General features: G+C 43.3%; 5 protein-coding genes across 5 annotated transcripts in view; 4 read left to right on the top strand and 1 right to left on the bottom strand.

The window, feature by feature from the left end:
- Positions 1–819: 819 nt before the first annotated feature.
- On the top strand, positions 820–1623 carry LOC139643361 (hatching enzyme 1.2-like). Its single transcript, XM_071518497.1, has one exon. The coding sequence runs from the start codon at positions 823–825 to the stop codon at positions 1621–1623; it is 801 nt and encodes a 266-aa protein (XP_071374598.1). The 5' UTR covers positions 820–822.
- Positions 1624–4612: 2989 nt separating this feature from the next.
- On the top strand, positions 4613–5416 carry LOC139643362 (high choriolytic enzyme 1-like). The gene has a single exon (XM_071518498.1). It carries the CDS (start codon positions 4616–4618, stop codon positions 5414–5416), a length of 801 nt encoding a protein of 266 aa, XP_071374599.1. The 5' UTR covers positions 4613–4615.
- A 1162-nt stretch (positions 5417–6578) lies between these two features.
- The window catches only part of LOC139643367 (transient receptor potential cation channel subfamily M member 1-like), a 54427-nt gene continuing 42381 nt past the window's right edge, over positions 6579–18624 (bottom strand). The window contains exons 26-29 of the mRNA XM_071518502.1: positions 18324–18456; positions 17090–17466; positions 15843–16685; positions 6579–6607 (exon numbers count right to left, since the gene is read on the bottom strand). Coding sequence (XP_071374603.1) covers positions 6579–6607; positions 15843–16685; positions 17090–17466; positions 18324–18456 — 1382 coding nt within the window. The remainder of the gene's footprint in view (positions 6608–15842; positions 16686–17089; positions 17467–18323; positions 18457–18624) is intronic.
- On the top strand, positions 8238–9041 carry LOC139643363 (high choriolytic enzyme 1-like). Its single transcript, XM_071518499.1, has one exon. The coding sequence runs from the start codon at positions 8241–8243 to the stop codon at positions 9039–9041; it is 801 nt and encodes a 266-aa protein (XP_071374600.1). The 5' UTR covers positions 8238–8240.
- On the top strand, positions 10717–12718 carry LOC139643365 (high choriolytic enzyme 1-like). Its single transcript, XM_071518501.1, has 2 exons — positions 10717–10775; positions 11947–12718. The coding sequence occupies exons 1-2, from the start codon at positions 10717–10719 to the stop codon at positions 12716–12718; spliced, it is 831 nt and encodes a 276-aa protein (XP_071374602.1).

Here is an 18624-nt window from a genome sequence, read left to right as displayed (position 1 = left end):
GTCCTGACACAACAGAGGCATTCTGGGTAGGAGAGTCCTAAGAGCCTGAAATCAGCTCCACCAATCAGAAGTCATCCTGAGAGCCAATCCCGACTCAGCTGCACCACTTTTTTGCTATCCCATAAATGATCTTGTGACCCCACAAAATTTTGTTGCAACCCTGTGGTTAATGAACCAATGATCCAGAGTATGTCAGTATACCAAAGCAAGGTTGAATTCAATTTCAACTTAAGCAACTGAATAAGTGGATTTTCTTCCCAATTCAAATATTGTAAAATGTCTGGCATGGGAAACTTGTTGTTATTCAGAATTAACTGCAACACAAAAACCCACCATCAAAGACTCAGCAGCCATTAGCAAAGTCCTGAAAAAATTGACAGTGAATATCTGTCCAGTATTAGTGCAGCTCTCAGTGATTCTGACATGGATGACCAGTTTGTACACTTCTCCTCAGCTTCTGATGCTTCATGAATGGTCTTAATCATTAAAATAAAACTGCTCTGTTTCCATCCTTGTACTTTGCAGACAAAATCAGGTGTTTAGGTAAATATGTCCCTGTAAACAGCCCCTTTAATGAGCAGAAATAACAAACTATGTTGAAACTATGGGTTTGTCCGTGGCGTCCTCCCTTCAGAGGTTTATTTAGGCCTAGCAGTCTGGACCCCAACCCTTAATCCTCCAGCAGGCACACCTGTAAAGGAGAGTATAAAAGAGCAGGACTGAGCAGACTCAAGCATCAAGCTGCAAGGAGTCTCTCCACAGCATCTCCAGGACCTTGCAGAGAAGCTCAGAGCCAAGAAGCCACCAGACAAAAACCTGAAGATGAATCCCTCTCTCGGCCTCCTGCTGCTGCTGCTCGGCCTCTCCCGGGCTCTTCCTTTCATGGAGGAAGGAAGCGGGTCAGAGGTCCAAGTCGACGACCCCGAGGCCGTCGTTATAGACATCGGCACCAGGATCTTGGCCTCCAACAACGGCTCCAGTGAGTTCCTGCTGGAGGGTGACTTGGTGGCACCCAAAACCAGAAACGCCATGACGTGTTGGAGCAACAGCTGCCTGTGGAGGAAAGCCTCCGACGGCATGGTGACGATCCCCTTCACAGTGAGCGGAGTCTTCTCCAGCTGGGAGAGGCAGAAGATCGACAGAGCCATGAATTCCTTCCACAGCAGCACCTGCATCCGCTTCGTTCCCCGTACCAACCAGTACGACTACATCAGCATCGAGAACAGAGACGGCTGCTTCTCGTCTCTGGGCAAAGCGGGAGGCATGCAGGTCCTCTCTCTCAACAGGCAGGGCTGCCTCTACCACGGCATCATCCAGCACGAGATCAACCACGCTCTGGGCTTCCAGCACGAGCAGACCAGGAGCGACCGGGACCAGTACGTCCGCATCAACTGGGAGAACATCGACCCACGGATGGCCTACAACTTCCACAAGCAGCGCACCAACAACCTGAACACTCCCTACGACTACTCCTCCATCATGCACTATGGGAGAACAGCCTTCTCCGTCCAGTACGGGAAGGACAGCATCACCCCCATCCCCAACCCCTGGGTCCAGATCGGCCAGAGGCAGGGCATGTCCCGCATCGACATCCAGAGGATCAACCGGCTCTATGGCTGCTAAGAATATTAGGAAAGCCTCTTACATCCTCCATTTACTTCATTAAATCTATTGTCTTTGATTTAACCTGTGTCTGAGGGCTAAGCTGTGTTTGTGTGTGTGTTGCTATTGCTTGAGTATTGATTTCTTATTGTATAAGTTTGATTGGTTCAACACACCTAATTAAGACCAATCAACAACACAAACAATTCATTGTACACACTGAAATAAGCTCTATGGAAGAAATACTAATAAAGAGTTTCAAAGGAATGTCTTTCCTGAGTTTGAAAGTGAAAATGTGCGTTGTGAGCATCCAGAACTGGAGTATTGGTGTGTTGCAACATGAAATATGCCTTTATTGACTGGAGGTTTGGAGCTGATGCAACATGATCTCATGAAACAAACTCAACTTATGTCAAGATTACATTCCTCCACCACAAATTGGATTATGTGACAATAGCAAGAATTGAACGCGCCATTTTCACAGCTGGCAGGTTTAGTCAAGTAAAAAAACTTTTCTAAAGGTTTCCGTTAAAGTTATGGTTAAGGTTCCACAACTAAAAGAACTTGGTTATGGTTAGGGAAAGGCTTTGACCATGGTTAAATAAGAAAAAATATCTACAAATTTAAACTTTCCTCATGGTAGAAATCTTCTTGGAATAATTTGTGAATCAAATCCTGGTCATTGGAGTTGAGGGCAAATGGCCACTGCTACAACATTCCCCCGCTCTGGTGAGACTGGTAGGGATTCAGAGTCTTGCTCACGGACACTTCAAACAGGGTAAAGCAACTTGGGATTACGGGGGATCAAACCTGGGACCCTGGAGGAGGATGTACAACTATCATATAAACATAAACAACATGTAATATACAGTCATCCACAGCACTGGATTGCAACCTTTTTTGCTCCTGACCTCTTAAAACAACACAATGCCCGTCACCAGCTGCATATGCAGAGTGGTGAACAGTTCAACCAAAGAATGATTTTCCCTGCGCAGGTGGTTTCACTTCATTCATGAAACGATGTCCCACCTCAACATCCTGAGGATCAACCTGCTCTGTGGCTGCTAAGAAAATTAGAAAGGGTTCTTACATCACTATTATGCTTGAGTATTGATGTCTTATTGTATAAACCACTATGTTTGATTGGTTCAACACACCTAAGAAAGATCAATCAATAACATAATCAGTGAACTGTACACACTGGAATAAGCTCTATGGAAGAAATACTAACAAAGAGTTTCAAAGGAATGAAGATATAAATGTGCTGGTTAATTTCGAGTGAGTTTAATGTAGATGATGTAAAGTCTTTAAGAAATGGTTCACCACAACAGAAGGTGTTCAGGTAAAAATGTTCCATCCTGTTAACCATCCCTGGTTGTACCTTAAATGACCAGGAATTACAAACATAAATGTTGAAACAATAGGTTTGCCCATTGAAGACCGTGCAACTCCTTTAGAAAAGGTTATTACACACAAAATATCACAATCTTCTTTGATATATCAAAAGCTAAAACTTATTTCAATTGTCATCCAAGGTATGAATGTTAGAATTATGATTTCAGTCTTTTTTTTATCATATTCTTTTAAATTATGAAGTCTAGAATAAAGTCAAAGAATAAGCCTAGTACCTACTCTGGCCAGTTTGATAGGAGCTGATAGACCAGAGCATGTCTTGTGTTCTATCAAAGTTATGATTGGAAATCATGCCTTCAAGAGAGAAGACAGTAAAAGGACTGAAAAAGGCTTCATTACTGTCTATGTTGTTCATTAATCTTGTGCATTGTGTGCATGGTTGTGCTCATGTGATCACACAGAGCACAACCATACACAGACACAACGCCACATTCATCTGAATCAATTATTTAGACTACTGACTGAAACTATATTTGCCATGCATTATATCCTACCCACTTCATGGTACCAGGCCATCCTCTTAGTATGGCTTCCCATTAGTATTGATGGTTATTACTGTCCAGTACTGTGTTGTTTCAAAATGCCAAACTCACCTGAGTTTGATTGCTCTGTAGACTTAAGTCAAAGAATCAATGAGGGACTATATATAATGCATCATGATTAATCATGACTTAAAAGAAGGGATGTTGCCAAAAAGAGAATATTGTCAACAAAAAGATAAACAGATCACGTACAGAAAGGAAACAGAGAGGCAACACCAGCGCATTTAACCAGATCCACTGTTACATTAACTTTATTTGGTTGTGAGAAACCAAGTAGTATCATTCAAGACTTGGAGCATTGGTTCGGATTCTAAAACACTGTCTGTAGATTAAACAGACTATATGGTGCCATCATTAATGAAAGATGTTGGAAGTAATTTAGTTCATGGACAGTGTTTTTGAGTGTGATCCACTGCTACAAGTCTAGAAAACGGACACACCTCATAACTATGGGCAACATTTCAGGGGAACGCAAGTTTTAAAGTGAAAATGTTTGTGTTGTGAGCATCCAACACTGAACAGAGTATTGGTGTGTTGCAACATGAAATATCAAATATCTGTCACTAGTCTCCAACAAAGTCCTGAAAAAATGAACAGTGAATGTCCGTTCAGTATTATAGTGCAGCTCTCAGTGACTCTGACATGGATGACCAGTTTCTACACTCCTCTTCAGTCTGATGCTTCATAAATGGTCTTAATCATTTAAAGGAAACCTTAATGTGTTCTTTTCCCTTCATTGTTCTTTAAGCATTCATCATCAGGTGTTTAGATAAATATGTCCCTGTAAACCAGCCCTCGTCATCCTTTTAATGAGCAGAAATAACAAACCATGTTGAAACTATGGGTTTGTCCGTGGCGTCCTCCCTTCAGAGGTTTATTTAGGCCTAGCAGTCTGGACCCCAACCCTTAATCCTCCAGCAGACACACCTGTAAAGGAGAGTATAAAAGAGCAGGACTGAGCAGACTCAAACATCAAGCTGCAAGGAGTCTCTCCACAGCATCTCCAGGACCTTGCAGAGAAGCTCAGAGCCAAGAAGCTACCAGACAAAAACCTGAAGATGAATCCCTCTCTCGGCCTCCTGCTGCTGCTGCTCGGCCTCTCCCGGGCTCTTCCTTTCATGGAGGAAGGAAGTGGGTCAGAGGTCCAAGTCGACGACCCCGAGGCCGTCGTTATAGACATCGGCACCAGGATCTTGGCTTCCAACAACGGCTCCAGTGAGTTCCTGCTGGAGGGTGACTTGGTGGCACCCAAAACTAGAAACGCCATGACGTGTTGGAGCAACAGCTGCCTGTGGAGGAAAGCCTCCGACGGCATGGTGACGATCCCCTTCACAGTGAGCGGAGTCTTCTCCAGCTGGGAGAGGCAGAAGATCGAAAGAGCCATGAATTCCTTCCACAGCAGCACCTGCATCCGCTTCGTTCCCCGTACCAACCAGTACGACTACATCAGCATCGAGAACAGAGACGGCTGCTTCTCGTCTCTGGGCAAAGCGGGAGGCATGCAGGTCCTCTCTCTCAACAGGCAGGGCTGCCTCTACCACGGCATCATCCAGCACGAGATCAACCACGCTCTGGGCTTCCAGCACGAGCAGACCAGGAGCGACCGCGACCAGTACGTCCGCATCAACTGGGAGAACATCGACCCGCGGATGGCCTACAACTTCCACAAGCAGCGCACCAACAACCTGAACACTCCCTACGACTACTCCTCCATCATGCACTATGGGAGAACAGCCTTCTCCGTCCAGTACGGGAGGGACAGCATCACCCCCATCCCCAACCCCTGGGTCCAGATCGGCCAGAGGCAGGGCATGTCCCGCATCGACATCCAGAGGATCAACCGGCTCTACGGCTGCTAAGAACATTAGGAAAGGTTCTTACATCCTCCGTTTCCTTCATTAAATCTATTTATCTCTCTATTTATCTCTCTATTTTTCTATCTGTGTCTGAGGGCTAAGCTGTGTGTGTGTGTGTGTTGCTATTGCTTGAGTATTGATTTCTTAGTGTATAAGTTTGATTGGTTCAACACACCTAATTAAGACCAATCAACAACACAAACAATCCATTGTACACACTGAAATAAGCTCTATGGAAGAAATACTAATAAAGAGTTTCAAAGGAATGTCTTTTCTGAGTTTGAAAGTGAAAATGTGCGTTGAGAGCATCCAGAACTGGAGTATTGGTGTGTTGCAACATGAAATATGTCTTTACTGACTGTCCTGGTTGGAGGTTTGAGCTGATGCAACATGATCTCATGAAACAAACTCATGTTCACCACAACATAAGGTGTTCAGGTAAAAATGTTCCATCCTGTTAACCATCCCTGGTTGTACCTTAAATGACCAGGAATTACAAACATAAATGTTGAAACAATAGGTTTGCCCATTGAAGACCGAGCAACTCCTTTAGAAAAGGTTATTACACACAAAATATAACAATTTTCTTTGATATATCAAAAGCTAAAACTTATTTCAATTGTCATCCAAGTTATGAATGTTAGAATTATGATTTCAGTCTTTTTTTTTATCACATTCTTTTAAATTATGAAGTCTAGAATAAAGTCAAAGAATAACCCTAATACCTACTCTGGCCAGTTTGATGGGAGCTGATGGACCAGAGCATGTCTTGTGTTCTTCTGATACTGTGGCTGGTTCAGTAAATGCAGTCATGCTTGGAAATCATGCCTTCAAGAGAGAAGACAGTAAAAGGACTGAAAAAGGCTTCATTACTCTCTTTGTTGTTCATTCATCTTGTGCATGGTTGTGCTTGTGTGATCACACAGACCACAACCTGACGAAGATCCAAATAGGATCGAAACGTTGTCACCATTAAACTTTTGTGGCATGGAGCAAGTGTGCAGGCGTTACTCCTTCTTTCAATCACACAGACCACAACCATACACAGACACAACGCCTCATTCATCTGAATCAATTATTTAGACTACTGATTGAAACTATATTTGCCATGCATTATATCCTACCCATACATGGTACCAGGCCATTCTCTTAGTATGGCTTCCCATTAGTATTGATGGTTATTACTGTCCAGTACTGTGTTGTTTCAAAATGCCAAACTCACCTGAGTTCGATCGCTCTGTAGACTTAAGTCAAAGAATGTAGGGGAAAAATAAGCTTCACCCTTGTGGGTCAAATTCAATGAGCAAAGGTTCAAGAGTCTGCTGTGAAGTCCTTTATTCATGCATGCATGGTTCAGTTCAGTGTTACAGATAAGCATATAACAAAGAAGTGACGAAGAAGTGAAGCTCAATACACTAGCTTTTAAACAGTAGAGTAAACAAAAACATAAATCTCGGCATAAAGCCAAACCCACAGTTCAGATTTCTTGACTCAAAGCCAAAAACCTCCCCTAGTATGGGACACACGGAAACACACGTATGAATAGAATAAACTATTATTCACCTATAAGAACACTCAAAATCATTTCATAACCATATATAGCACACGTGCACGCATACATGCACTGTTTACCTCACCATGGTATGTAGAGAAAAAAAGACACTCTACTCTGAGAACAAAGAACAAAAGAACAGTGTGTTATTCATATAAAAAAGCACAATATTCATTTTATTTCTTACAAGAATCAATGAGGGACTATATATAATGCATCATGATTAATCATGACTTAACAGAACGGATGTTGCCAAAAAGAGAATATTGTCAACAAAGAGATAAACAGATCAGGTACAGAAAGGAAACAGAGAGGCAACACCAGTGCGTTCAACCAGATCCACTGTTACATTAACTTTATTTGGTTGTGTGAAACCAAGTAGGATCATTCAAGACTTGGAGCATTGGTTCAGATTCTAAAACACTGTCTGTAGATTAAACAGACTATATGGCGCCATCATTAATGAAAGATGTTGGAAGTAATTTAGTTCATGAACAGTGTTTTTGAGTGTGATCCACTGCTACAAGTCTAGAAAAAGGACACACCTCATAACTATGGGCAATATTTCAGGGAAACTCAAGTTTTAAAGTGAAAATGTTTGTGTTGTGAGCATCCAACACCGAACAGAGTATTGGTGTGTTGCAACATGAAATATCAAATATCTATCACCAGTCTCCACCCTGGAGTCAGTCTTCTGCAGTGATGGAAAATCTTTTTCACTGAACATATTTCTCTCCATTTTGTGGTTTGCTCTTACCTGAACACAAAAACCTTCCATCAAAAACCCAGCAGCCATTAACAAAGTCCTGAAAAAATGAACAGTGAATGTCCATTCAGTATTATAGTGCAGCTCTCAGTGGCTCTGACATGGATGACCAGTTTCTACACTCCTCTTCAGTCTGATGCTTCATAAATGGTTTTAAAGGAAACCTTAATGTGTTCTTTTCCCTTCATTGTTCTTTAAGCATTCATCATCAGGTGTTTAGATAAATATGTCCCTGTAAACCAGCCCTCGTCATCCTTTTAATGAGCAGAAATAACAAACCATGTTGAAACTATGGGTTTGTCCGTGGCATCCTCCCTTCAGAGGTTTATTTAGGCCTAGCAGTCTGGACCCCAACCCTTAATCCTCCAGCAGACACACCTGTAAAGGAGAGTATAAAAGAGCAGGACTGAGCAGACTCAAGCATCAAGCTGCAAGGAGTCTCTCGACAGCATCTCCAGGACCTTGCAGAGAAGCTCAGAGCCAAGAAGCCACCAGACAAAAACCTGAAGATGAATCCCTCTCTCGGCCTCCTGCTGCTGCTGCTCGGCCTCTCCCGGGCTCTTCCTTTCATGGAGGAAGGAAGCGGGTCAGAGGTCCAAGTCGACGACCCCGAGGCTGTCGTTATAGACATCGGCACCAGGATCTTGGCCTCCAACAACGGCTCCAGTGAGTTCCTGCTGGAGGGTGACTTGGTGGCACCCAAAACCAGAAACGCCATGACGTGTTGGAGCAACAGCTGCCTGTGGAGGAAAGCCTCCGACGGCATGGTGACGATCCCCTTCACAGTGAGCGGAGTCTTCTCCAGCTGGGAGAGGCAGAAGATCGACAGAGCCATGAATTCCTTCCACAGCAGCACCTGCATCCGCTTCGTTCCCCGTACCAACCAGTATGACTACATCAGCATCGAGAACAGAGACGGCTGCTTCTCATCTCTGGGCAAAGCGGGAGGCATGCAGGTCCTCTCTCTCAACAGGCAGGGCTGCCTCTACCACGGCATCATCCAGCACGAGATCAACCACGCTCTGGGCTTCCAGCACGAGCAGACCAGGAGCGACCGGGACCAGTACGTCCGCATCAACTGGGAGAACATCGACCCGCGGATGGCCTACAACTTCCACAAGCAGCGCACCAACAACCTGAACACTCCCTACGACTACTCCTCCATCATGCACTATGGGAGAACAGCCTTCTCCGTCCAGTACGGGAGGGACAGCATCACCCCCATCCCCAACCCCAGGGTCCAGATCGGCCAGAGGCAGGGCATGTCCCGCATCGACATCCAGAGGATCAACCGGCTCTACGGCTGCTAAGAACATTAGGAAAGGTTCTTACATCATTAAATCTATCGTCTTTGATTTAATCTGTGTCTGAGGGCTAAGCTGTGTTTGTGTGTGTGCTGCTATTGCTTGAGTATTGATTTCTTATTGTATAAGTTTGATTGGTTCCACACACAATTAAGACCAATCAACAACACAAACAATTCATTGTACACACTGAAATAAGCTCTATGGAAGAAATACTAATAAAGAGTTTCAAAGGAATGTCTTTTCTGAGTTTGAAAGTGAAAATGTGCGTTGTGAGCATCCAGAACTGGAGTATTGGTGTGTTGCAACATGAAATATGCATTTATTGACTGTCCTGGTTGGAGGTTTGAGCTGATGCAACATGACCTCATGAAACAAACTCAACTTATGTCAAGATTACATTCCTCCACCACAAATTGGATTATGTGACAATAGCAAGAATTGAACGCGTCATTTTCACAGCTGGCAGGTTTAGTGTAGTAAAAAAACTTTTCTAAAGGTTTCCGTTTAAGTTATGGTTAAGGTTCCACAACTAAAAGAACTTGGTTATGGTTAGGGAAAGGCTTTGACCATGGTTAAATAAGAAAAAATATCTACAAATTTAAACTTTCCTCATGGTAGAAATCTTCTTGGAATAATTTGTGAATCAAATCCTGGTCATTGGAGTTGAGGGCAAATGGCCACTGCTACAACATTCCCCCGCTCTGGTGAGACTGGTAGGGATTCAGAGTCTTGCTCACGGACACTTCAAACAGGGTAAAGCAACTTGGGATTACGGGGGATCAAACCTGGGACCCTGGAGGAGGATGTACAACTATCATATAAACATAAACAACATGTAATATACAGTCATCCACAGCACTGGATTGCAACCTTTTTTGCTCCTGACCTCTTAAAACAACACAATGCTCGTCACCAGCTGCATATGCAGAGTGGTGAACAGTTCAACCAAAGAATGATTTTCCCTGCTCAGGTGGTTTCATTTCATTCATGAAACGATGTCCCACCTTAACATCCTGAGGATCAACCTGCTCTGTGGCTGCTAAGAAAATTAGAAAGGGTTCTTACATCTCTATTATGCTTGAGTATTGATGTGTTATTGTATAAACCACTATGTTTGATTGGTTCAACACACCTAAGAAAGATCAATCAATAACATAATCAGTGAACTGTACACACTGAAATAAGCTCTATGGAAGAAATACTAACAAAGAGTTTCAAAGGAATGAAGATATAAATGTGCTGGTTAATTTCGAGTGAGTTTAATGTAGATGATGTAAAGTCTTTAAGAAATGGTTCACCACAACATAAGGTGTTCAGGTAAAAATGTTCCATCCTGTTAACCATCCCTGGTTGTACCTTAAATGACCAGGAATTACAAACATAAATGTTGAAACAATAGGTTTGCCCATTGAAGACCGTGCAACTCCTTTAGAAAAGGTTATTACACACAAAATATCACAATCTTCTTTGATATATCAAAACCTAAAACGTATTTCAATTGTCATCCAAGGTATGAATGTTAGAATTATGATTTCAGTCTTTTTTTTATCATATTCTTTTAAATTATGAAGTCTAGAATAAAGTCAAAGAATAAGCCTAATACCTACTCTGGCCAGTTTGATAGGAGCTGATAGACCAGAGCATGTCTTGTGTTCTATCAAAGTTATGATTGGAAATCATGCCTTCAAGAGAGAAGACAGTAAAAGGACTGAAAAAGGCTTCATTACTGTCTTTGTTGTTCATTAATCTTGTGCATTGTGTGCATGGTTGTGCTCATGTGATCACACAGACCACAACCATACACAGACACAACGCCACATTCATCTGAATCAATTATTTAGACTACTGATTTAAACTATATTTGCCATGCATTATATCCTACCCACTTCATGGTACCAGGCTATCCTCTTAGTATGGATTCCCATTAGTATTGATGGTTATTACTGTCCAGTATTGTGTTGTTTTAAAATGCCAAACTCACCTGAGTTTGATCGCTCTGTAGACTGAAGTCAAAGAATCAATGAGGGACTATATATAATGCATCATGATTAATCATGACTTAACAGAAGGGATGTTGCCAAAAAGAGAATATTGTCAACAAAAAGATAAACAGATCACGTACAGAAAGGAAACAGAGAGGCAACACCAGCGCATTTAACCAGATCCACTGTTACATTAACTTTATTTGGTTGTGAGAAACCAAGTAGTATCATTCAAGACTTGGAGCATTGGTTCGGATTCTAAAACACTGTCTGTAGATTAAACAGACTATATGGTGCCATCATTAATGAAAGATGTTGGAAGTAATTTAGTTCATGGACAGTGTTTTTGAGTGTGATCCACTGCTACAAGTCTAGAAAAAGGACACACCTCATAACTATGGGCAATATTTCAGGGAAACTCAAGTTTTAAAGTGAAAATGTTTGTGTTGTGAGCATCCAACACTGAACAGAGTATTGGTGTGTTGCAACATGAAATATCAAATATCTGTCACTAGTCTCCAACAAAGTCCTGAAAAAATTAACAGTGAATGTCCGTTCAGTATTATAGTGCAGCTCTCAGTGACTCTGACATGGATGACCAGTTTCTACACTCCTCTTCACTCTGATGCTTCATAAATGGTTTTAAAGGAAACCTTAATGTGTTCTTTTCCCTTCATTGTTCTTTAAGCATTCATCATCAGGTGTTTAGATAAATATGTCCCTGTAAACCAGCCCTCGTCATCCTTTTAATGAGCAGAAATAACAAACCATGTTGAAACTATGGGTTTGTCCGTGGCGTCCTCCCTTCAGAGGTTTATTTAGGCCTAGCAGTCTGGACCCCAACCTTGCGCCTAATTCACTGGCACTAGAACACAACTCCCACAAATTACTGTGGACCATAAGATCCTTTGAAAAGTGGCATGAAGACTGCTCGGCCTCTCCCGGGCTCTTCCTTTCATGGAGGAAGGAAGCGGGTCAGAGGTCCAAGTCGACGACCCCGAGGCCGTCGTTATAGACATCGGCACCAGGATCTTGGCCTCCAACAACGGCTCCAGTGAGTTCCTGCTGGAGGGTGACTTGGTGGCACCCACAACCAGAAACGCCATGACGTGTTGGAGCAACAGCTGCCTGTGGAGGAAAGCCTCCAACGGCATGGTGACGATCCCCTTCACAGTGAGCGGAGTCTTCTCCAGCTGGGAGAGGCAGAAGATCGACAGAGCCATGAATTCCTTCCACAGCAGCACCTGCATCCGCTTCGTTCCCCGTACCAACCAGTACGACTACATCAGCGTCGAGAACAGAGACGGCTGCTTCTCGTCTCTGGGCAAAGCGGGAGGCATGCAGGTCCTCTCTCTCAACAGGCAGGGCTGCCTCTACCACGGCATCATCCAGCACGAGATCAACCACGCTCTGGGCTTCCAGCACGAGCAGACCAGGAGCGACCGGGACCAGTACGTCCGCATCAACTGGGAGAACATCGACCCGCGGATGGCCTACAACTTCCACAAGCAGCGCACCAACAACCTGAACACTCCCTACGACTACTCCTCCATCATGCACTATGGGAGAACAGCCTTCTCCGTCCAGTACGGGAGGGACAGCATCACCCCCATCCCCAACCCCTGGGTCCAGATCGGCCAGAGGCAGGGCATGTCCCGCATCGACATCCAGAGGATCAACCGGCTCTACGGCTGCTAAGAACATTAGGAAAGGTTCTTACATCAATAATTGTGTTTGATTTGATCGGTGTCTGAACGTTAAGCTGTGTTTGTGTGTGTGTTAATATTGCTTGAGTACCGATGTCTTATTGTATAACCCTAATTTTGATTGGCTGAGCGCACCAAATTAAGATCAATTAATAACACAATCAATGGATTTACACACTGAAATAAGCTCTATCGAAGTGCATTTTCTTGCTTCCCCTTAGGGTGTCCTGAAAGACTAATTCTGCCTAGGCCCAACTTAAATTGACCCTGTATTATTCTCACTCGTCCCTAAGGCCCTTGGTTTGGTATGGGTGGGAGTCTCTTCCCTTCAGGTCACTAACCCAACCTTAGCTCCCATAGGCCTAGAAGCCGGAAAAGGGATATTCACTGAGTTCCCCCAAGAGAGAAGGTTAGTAGTTTTAACTTTGCTAGATTTATGACCTATCTCTGTATCTAGACTTTGTTTTAGCCAACCAAGTTTAAACAGGTCACCCTGGCGAGAGCAAACTATTACCCCTGAAAAAGTGTCTGCAGGCTTACCTCCCTTGGTCCTCTGCGCAGAGAAAAGGGAAAAAAAGAAGAAAAATGCAGTCCTGGCTTTGTCTTTCCGAGTTTTTATTAAAAATAAAGTATTCTACACAACTATCCCTTTCAGAGGGTTTAGCAGTCTAACAAAAGAGGAAATAGAAGTGCATCTGTTGCTTCAGCAAGCAAGCTGGATATACAGTATATAGCAAGCTTCTGCAGGGTGTTTTTCTTACCACCATTCTCATCATATTTTAACATATTCCTGATGATTAAAACAGTTACAGGCGCGTCCTGTTTTCTTATAGGTGGACACTGTCATTAGTTAAATCAAACATTACATTTCAGTTAGCAAGCAAGCTGAAGCACAGCTAAATATGGTCACACACATTACAATCTTTCAGCGAGCCTATTACTGACATGACATCTTTCAATGAGCCTATTGCTGACATGACATTTTCACAATCTTTCAGTGAGCCTGTTGCTGACATGTGACCCCCTGGTCTCCGCGAGCTGCTTCTTACTGCCTCATCTTCCTCATCCTTTTCTTCCAAACTATCTTTCTCATCTGCTTTTTGTTAAGCCCCTGTCCTGTTTTTGCCAAGGCTTGTTGTTTTCTGGCGGCAGGGTCCACAACCCCTCATGGGCTTAACAGATGAAATGCTAATAAAGAGTTTCAAAGGCATGTCTTTTCTGAGTTTTAAAGTGAAAATGTTTGTGTGTTGTGAGCATCCAACACTGAAAGTATTGGTGTGTTGCAATATGAAATATGACTTTATTGACTGACTGCACTGGTTGGAGGTTTGAGCTGATGCCCTTTGGATGCAGAGTCTCTAAAATCAAGAGTAAAAGAACCATGAACTCACTTATCCCCAATGCAATTCACTGTTTCATCTGCACATTTAATATGCAGACTCTGGTGCCTAGAAACTCCTTTTGTATTTTTGCATTGTATCAAGCTACTGACTCCCTCTCTGATCTCATCACCTGGCACTTTCTTGATGCTTCTTTGTGTGGTGTATAATGGTAAATACCATTTTGGTACTTCAAGACTTTCAAATATAAATAGGCAAGACTTCACCTCAATTACACCATATTTTTATTGACGGTGACAGCAGGGTATGTTTCAGTATAAGAATTCGCCATCAATAAAAATATTTCATTTAATTGTTTCTTTTTAAAGTCTTTTTAAACCCTTCAATTTCCACGATGTTCAGAATGGTTTGGTAGTCAGTATATTGTTCTTGGCAGAGCACCAGTCAGAGGATCACAAGAAGAGGCCACACGTTCTTCAATGACTCTTAACACTTGATGTGAAGATTTAGAGTCTTTTATTTCAGAATGGAAGATTAGTCTGTATTACACAGAGGTAGTTGTCATTCCCTTTAATCCTTGTTTGAGCATCCAGAACATGTCCAAACGTTTTCCTTTAAATTCAGTATATAAATATAACATCAAAGTTTCAGCTGTAGTGGAGTTTCAGGAGTTGTGACAGTACAAGTAAGACAGTGTTTAATTACAATTTTCTCCACTGTCACATATAGTATCTTTCAACAAGCATTCAGGTGTAAAAGGTGTGGAAAGAAGAAAAGTACAGTAAATCTATCAAGTGTTCTGTGCATTCTGATCAGAGTGAGACAAAGACTGGGATCTCAGAGAGAGTGTAATGCTGTGAACACACTGTTTCCGTAACATAAACGTTTGAGTAGCATGCAAGGTTTATCTGCATTTGACGGATAAATCCAACAGCGCAACGCATTGCATCTGCATTGTAAACCCAACGCAATAGTACAGCAGTAACAAACTCTCCCATTTGGAATGAGTGAATTCCTGGTGGGAGGCTATGGATTTGTTGCAATGGTGTAAGAGACAGTATATTCAGAAAATGTAAAAATGTTAAATGAAATGTTAAATGTCTCATTTCAGGCTAAATTCACCCTCTTGCTCACTTTCTTACTCTCCATTCACATGAAACTCTGTTATCAGAAGCACAAAATTACTTTCACAGTAAGACCATGAAATCAAATGTGATAAAGCATTTAGTGGACACTGATGTCCAACTATCAACTATACCTCACATGCAGAAATGTTTAGTTTGGATGTCCCCAGTGGGAATTAAACTCCTAACTCTGGCAGTGTTAGTGCCTTGCTCTACCCTTTGAGCTAAGGGAATGAAAAAATCCAGGTACTCTTGGAGAACAAGTGACAAAGCTTTAATATATGCGTTTCGACTACATTTTAGCCTTCATCAGGGTTCTGTTACAGCTGAAACACATTGGTTTTTGATGTCAGTTGTTCTCTGAGAGTTCCTGAATTTTTCATTCCTTTGGCCTTTGATTTGTGCACCTTAGAGCACCTTTCCACTGCAAATACTTGAGTCAAAACTTGTGATATTTCCAGTGGCAGTACTGCTCGCTGGCCTATGTTGTTTAATATGGAGATATTGCCCCTTAAGTAAGTAAGTTAATAAGTGAATAAAACAAATACATTAAGAGTTCACAGTTGGCTCAAACCAGCCATCCAGCGTCAACAGCCAGAACTGTCTTTGGAGCCAGTCCTGGACCGTCGACCTGCCTTTTCCCCCGGACCGCCGAACGTTGCCACCAGGTCTTTGACACTGCTAGCTGAACGGGGCTTCTCTTGACTTTCCATCTTCACCTTCCCCTTCCGAGGGTTGGTGTTCAGGCTCTTGGACCTGAGCGCTGGGTACATCCTGTCCTCCGCCACCAGCAAATGTTCTGTGTCTTCTGACGCCACCTCGTCCCCGTTACCCTGGTTGCTGTCTGCCTTTGCTACTTCCTGTTCCCCGGCGAATGGCTTGGGTGTTTTCCCTTCGACTTCCTGCATAGTTTCACCGGTGTTGGGTACGTTCTCACCGGACTTCACTACAGACACCTTGGGCACGTGGCCAAAGGGGCAAGGGTGGACTTTGTACTCAAAGCGAGCTCCCCAGTGAGGCATAGTGGGAGATTTTAAGCCCTGTTCTGAGAGGGTGGCTGCTGTGGTGAAGTCTGACGCCCAGTTCTCTTCTCTGTCCACGGGGTTGTACACGATACTGCTCATGGACTTCCGGTTGGAGGACGGGGAGCTGCTGAGAGTCGGCGATGGTAAATAGTGCATGACTTTTGACCTCTCCAGGGGGTATGAAACAGCTGCCTCTAGTTTGGTCTTCTCCGGCCCTGCTTTCTCTATGGCAGCGTCCATCGTGACGGGGGCGGATTCAGCTGAAGTGGGGGCGGATTCAGCTGAAGCGGGGGCGGATTCAGCTGAAGCGGGGGCGGATTCAGCTGAAGTGGGAGGAGTTTCTACAAGTTTCTGGTCCGAGTCGCAAGGGGAAATCAGGATGCCGACGCTGGAGGTGGAACGAGTTCGGTCTTTTTGTCCCGTCACCTCTAAGGTCAACCCATACTCCTTGACGGTGGAGTTCCCATCACCTGTGAACATTACACACGTTTAACTCATCCTGCATATAAGATGGAAATTCACATGCTGTTTTCGTCACATTCATATCCTTCTAATGTGTTACATATTGCATATATCTTGGCAGTTTTGTAACTTTTCATTTATGCTGCATATATTTCACATCTACTCAACTACCGCTATTATTTTGCACGCCCTTGCAATGCTGTAATGCATGCTTTTTCTTATACTTTTCATCCATACAATTCCACATTTTGTCAGTTGCATTATGTTTGAAAACCCCCATTTGCTATACTCATTTTTTATACTCATTTTTTGCCATAGTCATCTTTGCTGTATCCTTGTAATGTTGTGTCTCGATTTCTCGTCTTGGCTTGTCATGTCTTGTTGTGTCATGTCTTGTCATGTCTTATCCTACCTGATGCAGGAATTCCCTCAATGATGCTCCCCCGTCTCTCGGGGCTGAGCTGGACTCTCCTCTCGCCGGCCTCCAGGTCTCCAGATACAGAGAGCCGTTCGTCGTTATCCAGGTGGTAGCGGTAGAGGCTGTAGCCGTCGGCGCTGTTGATGCTGCTGTGGCGGAGCAGGGCGGACGGTTCGCAGATGGAAGATGCTCCGGAGCGAGTCCGGACCAGCTCGGCCCGGTCGATACCAGCCAGCTTCTCCACGGCGTTCAACATCCGGTTGGAGAACTCTTCGATCTGGGCCAGGCGGAGATCCACCGTCTGCAGGGAGGCCTTCATGGAGTGCTCCCTCTCGTTCACCTCCTCCAGGCGCATGGCCATGTTCTCCACCCTGAGGAGAGAGATGCAGGCTTAGGGTACGATCACACCAACAGTTGGCTTTCTTTTTCCAAGCCATAGTGGAAAAGTTTACTTTGCATTTTTGTATTTGGTTCATTTCGGTTCATACTGCCCAATTACAAGCAAACCAGGGCTTGTAAACATAAGTCACATGGACACACATGTACCTTAGATTGGTTGGAGTTTTGGAAACGTCATCCCACCAGATTAGAGGTCAAAACAAATCTGATTCCCATCCCTGTAACCTAAGCTAAGCATGATGGATTTGTCTGCGCTCTTTTTCTCTGGTGTTCATACCAGTTAAGAACACATCAAGAAAAAGTTGAAAATGAGCATCAGTCCAGAATTAATTTTGTTCTGCTAGGCTTTCCAAGCTGGGTTTCAATGGAGAGTTTTAGTGTTCCATGCTCATATTTCACCTTGACAAGAATAAAATTCTGGGGGAAATATGTTTTTTTTTTTCTTGGCATGAAAATGGTAAAATATCAGTATCTGTATCGGTCTTCAAAAATCCATATAAGTTGAAATCTAATACTAATCATACTATGCAGTAAACCTCACATCATGTTGATTGCAACCGGCCAGTCAATACATATCACATCAGACATCATACAAGGGTGTAACAGCACAATATAAGTGCAATGTGTACAAATGCAATGGTCTGTACTTACTTTGTGTTGTTACACCTTTGTAAGTATGTTTTGTATTAACATACAATTGTGGACTTAATGTGGACTTACAGTGCTTTTCTGTCATATATACAGGTAACACTGGAATAAGGACACTGTAAAGTAAAACACTTGATATCAGATGCGCCTCCAACTGTTGTAACTTGACAGTGACTCCTACCTTTCGGATGTGACTCTAATCCGCTCGTTATTGGACGACTGCTCTTCATCCTCTTTCTCACGGAAATACTCCTCCACACACTGCTCCTCAAACTCGTACAGACTCTTCAGCTCCTCTGCATTCAGCACCAGCTCTGTCAAATATTAAGGAACACAAACATGTTTCCATCTTTAAATAGGAAAAGGATCAAAACAGTCATGTGTGTCTTGGAGAGTGACTAAAATTGTATTTAAAAAGCTTCAGCATGAACAGGTTCTTATACGCTGTCATTACTTATCAGCATGGCCTAGTGATTAGAGAG

This window comes from Centroberyx affinis, unplaced genomic scaffold (genome assembly GCF_046629955.1).
Source record: "Centroberyx affinis isolate AG114_WGS23_722 - 3 ecotype Tasmania unplaced genomic scaffold, CSIRO-AGI_Caff_v1 ptg000584l_1, whole genome shotgun sequence".
Taxonomy (NCBI): domain Eukaryota; kingdom Metazoa; phylum Chordata; class Actinopteri; order Beryciformes; family Berycidae; genus Centroberyx; species Centroberyx affinis.
This window is presented reverse-complemented; position numbering and strand designations above follow the sequence as displayed.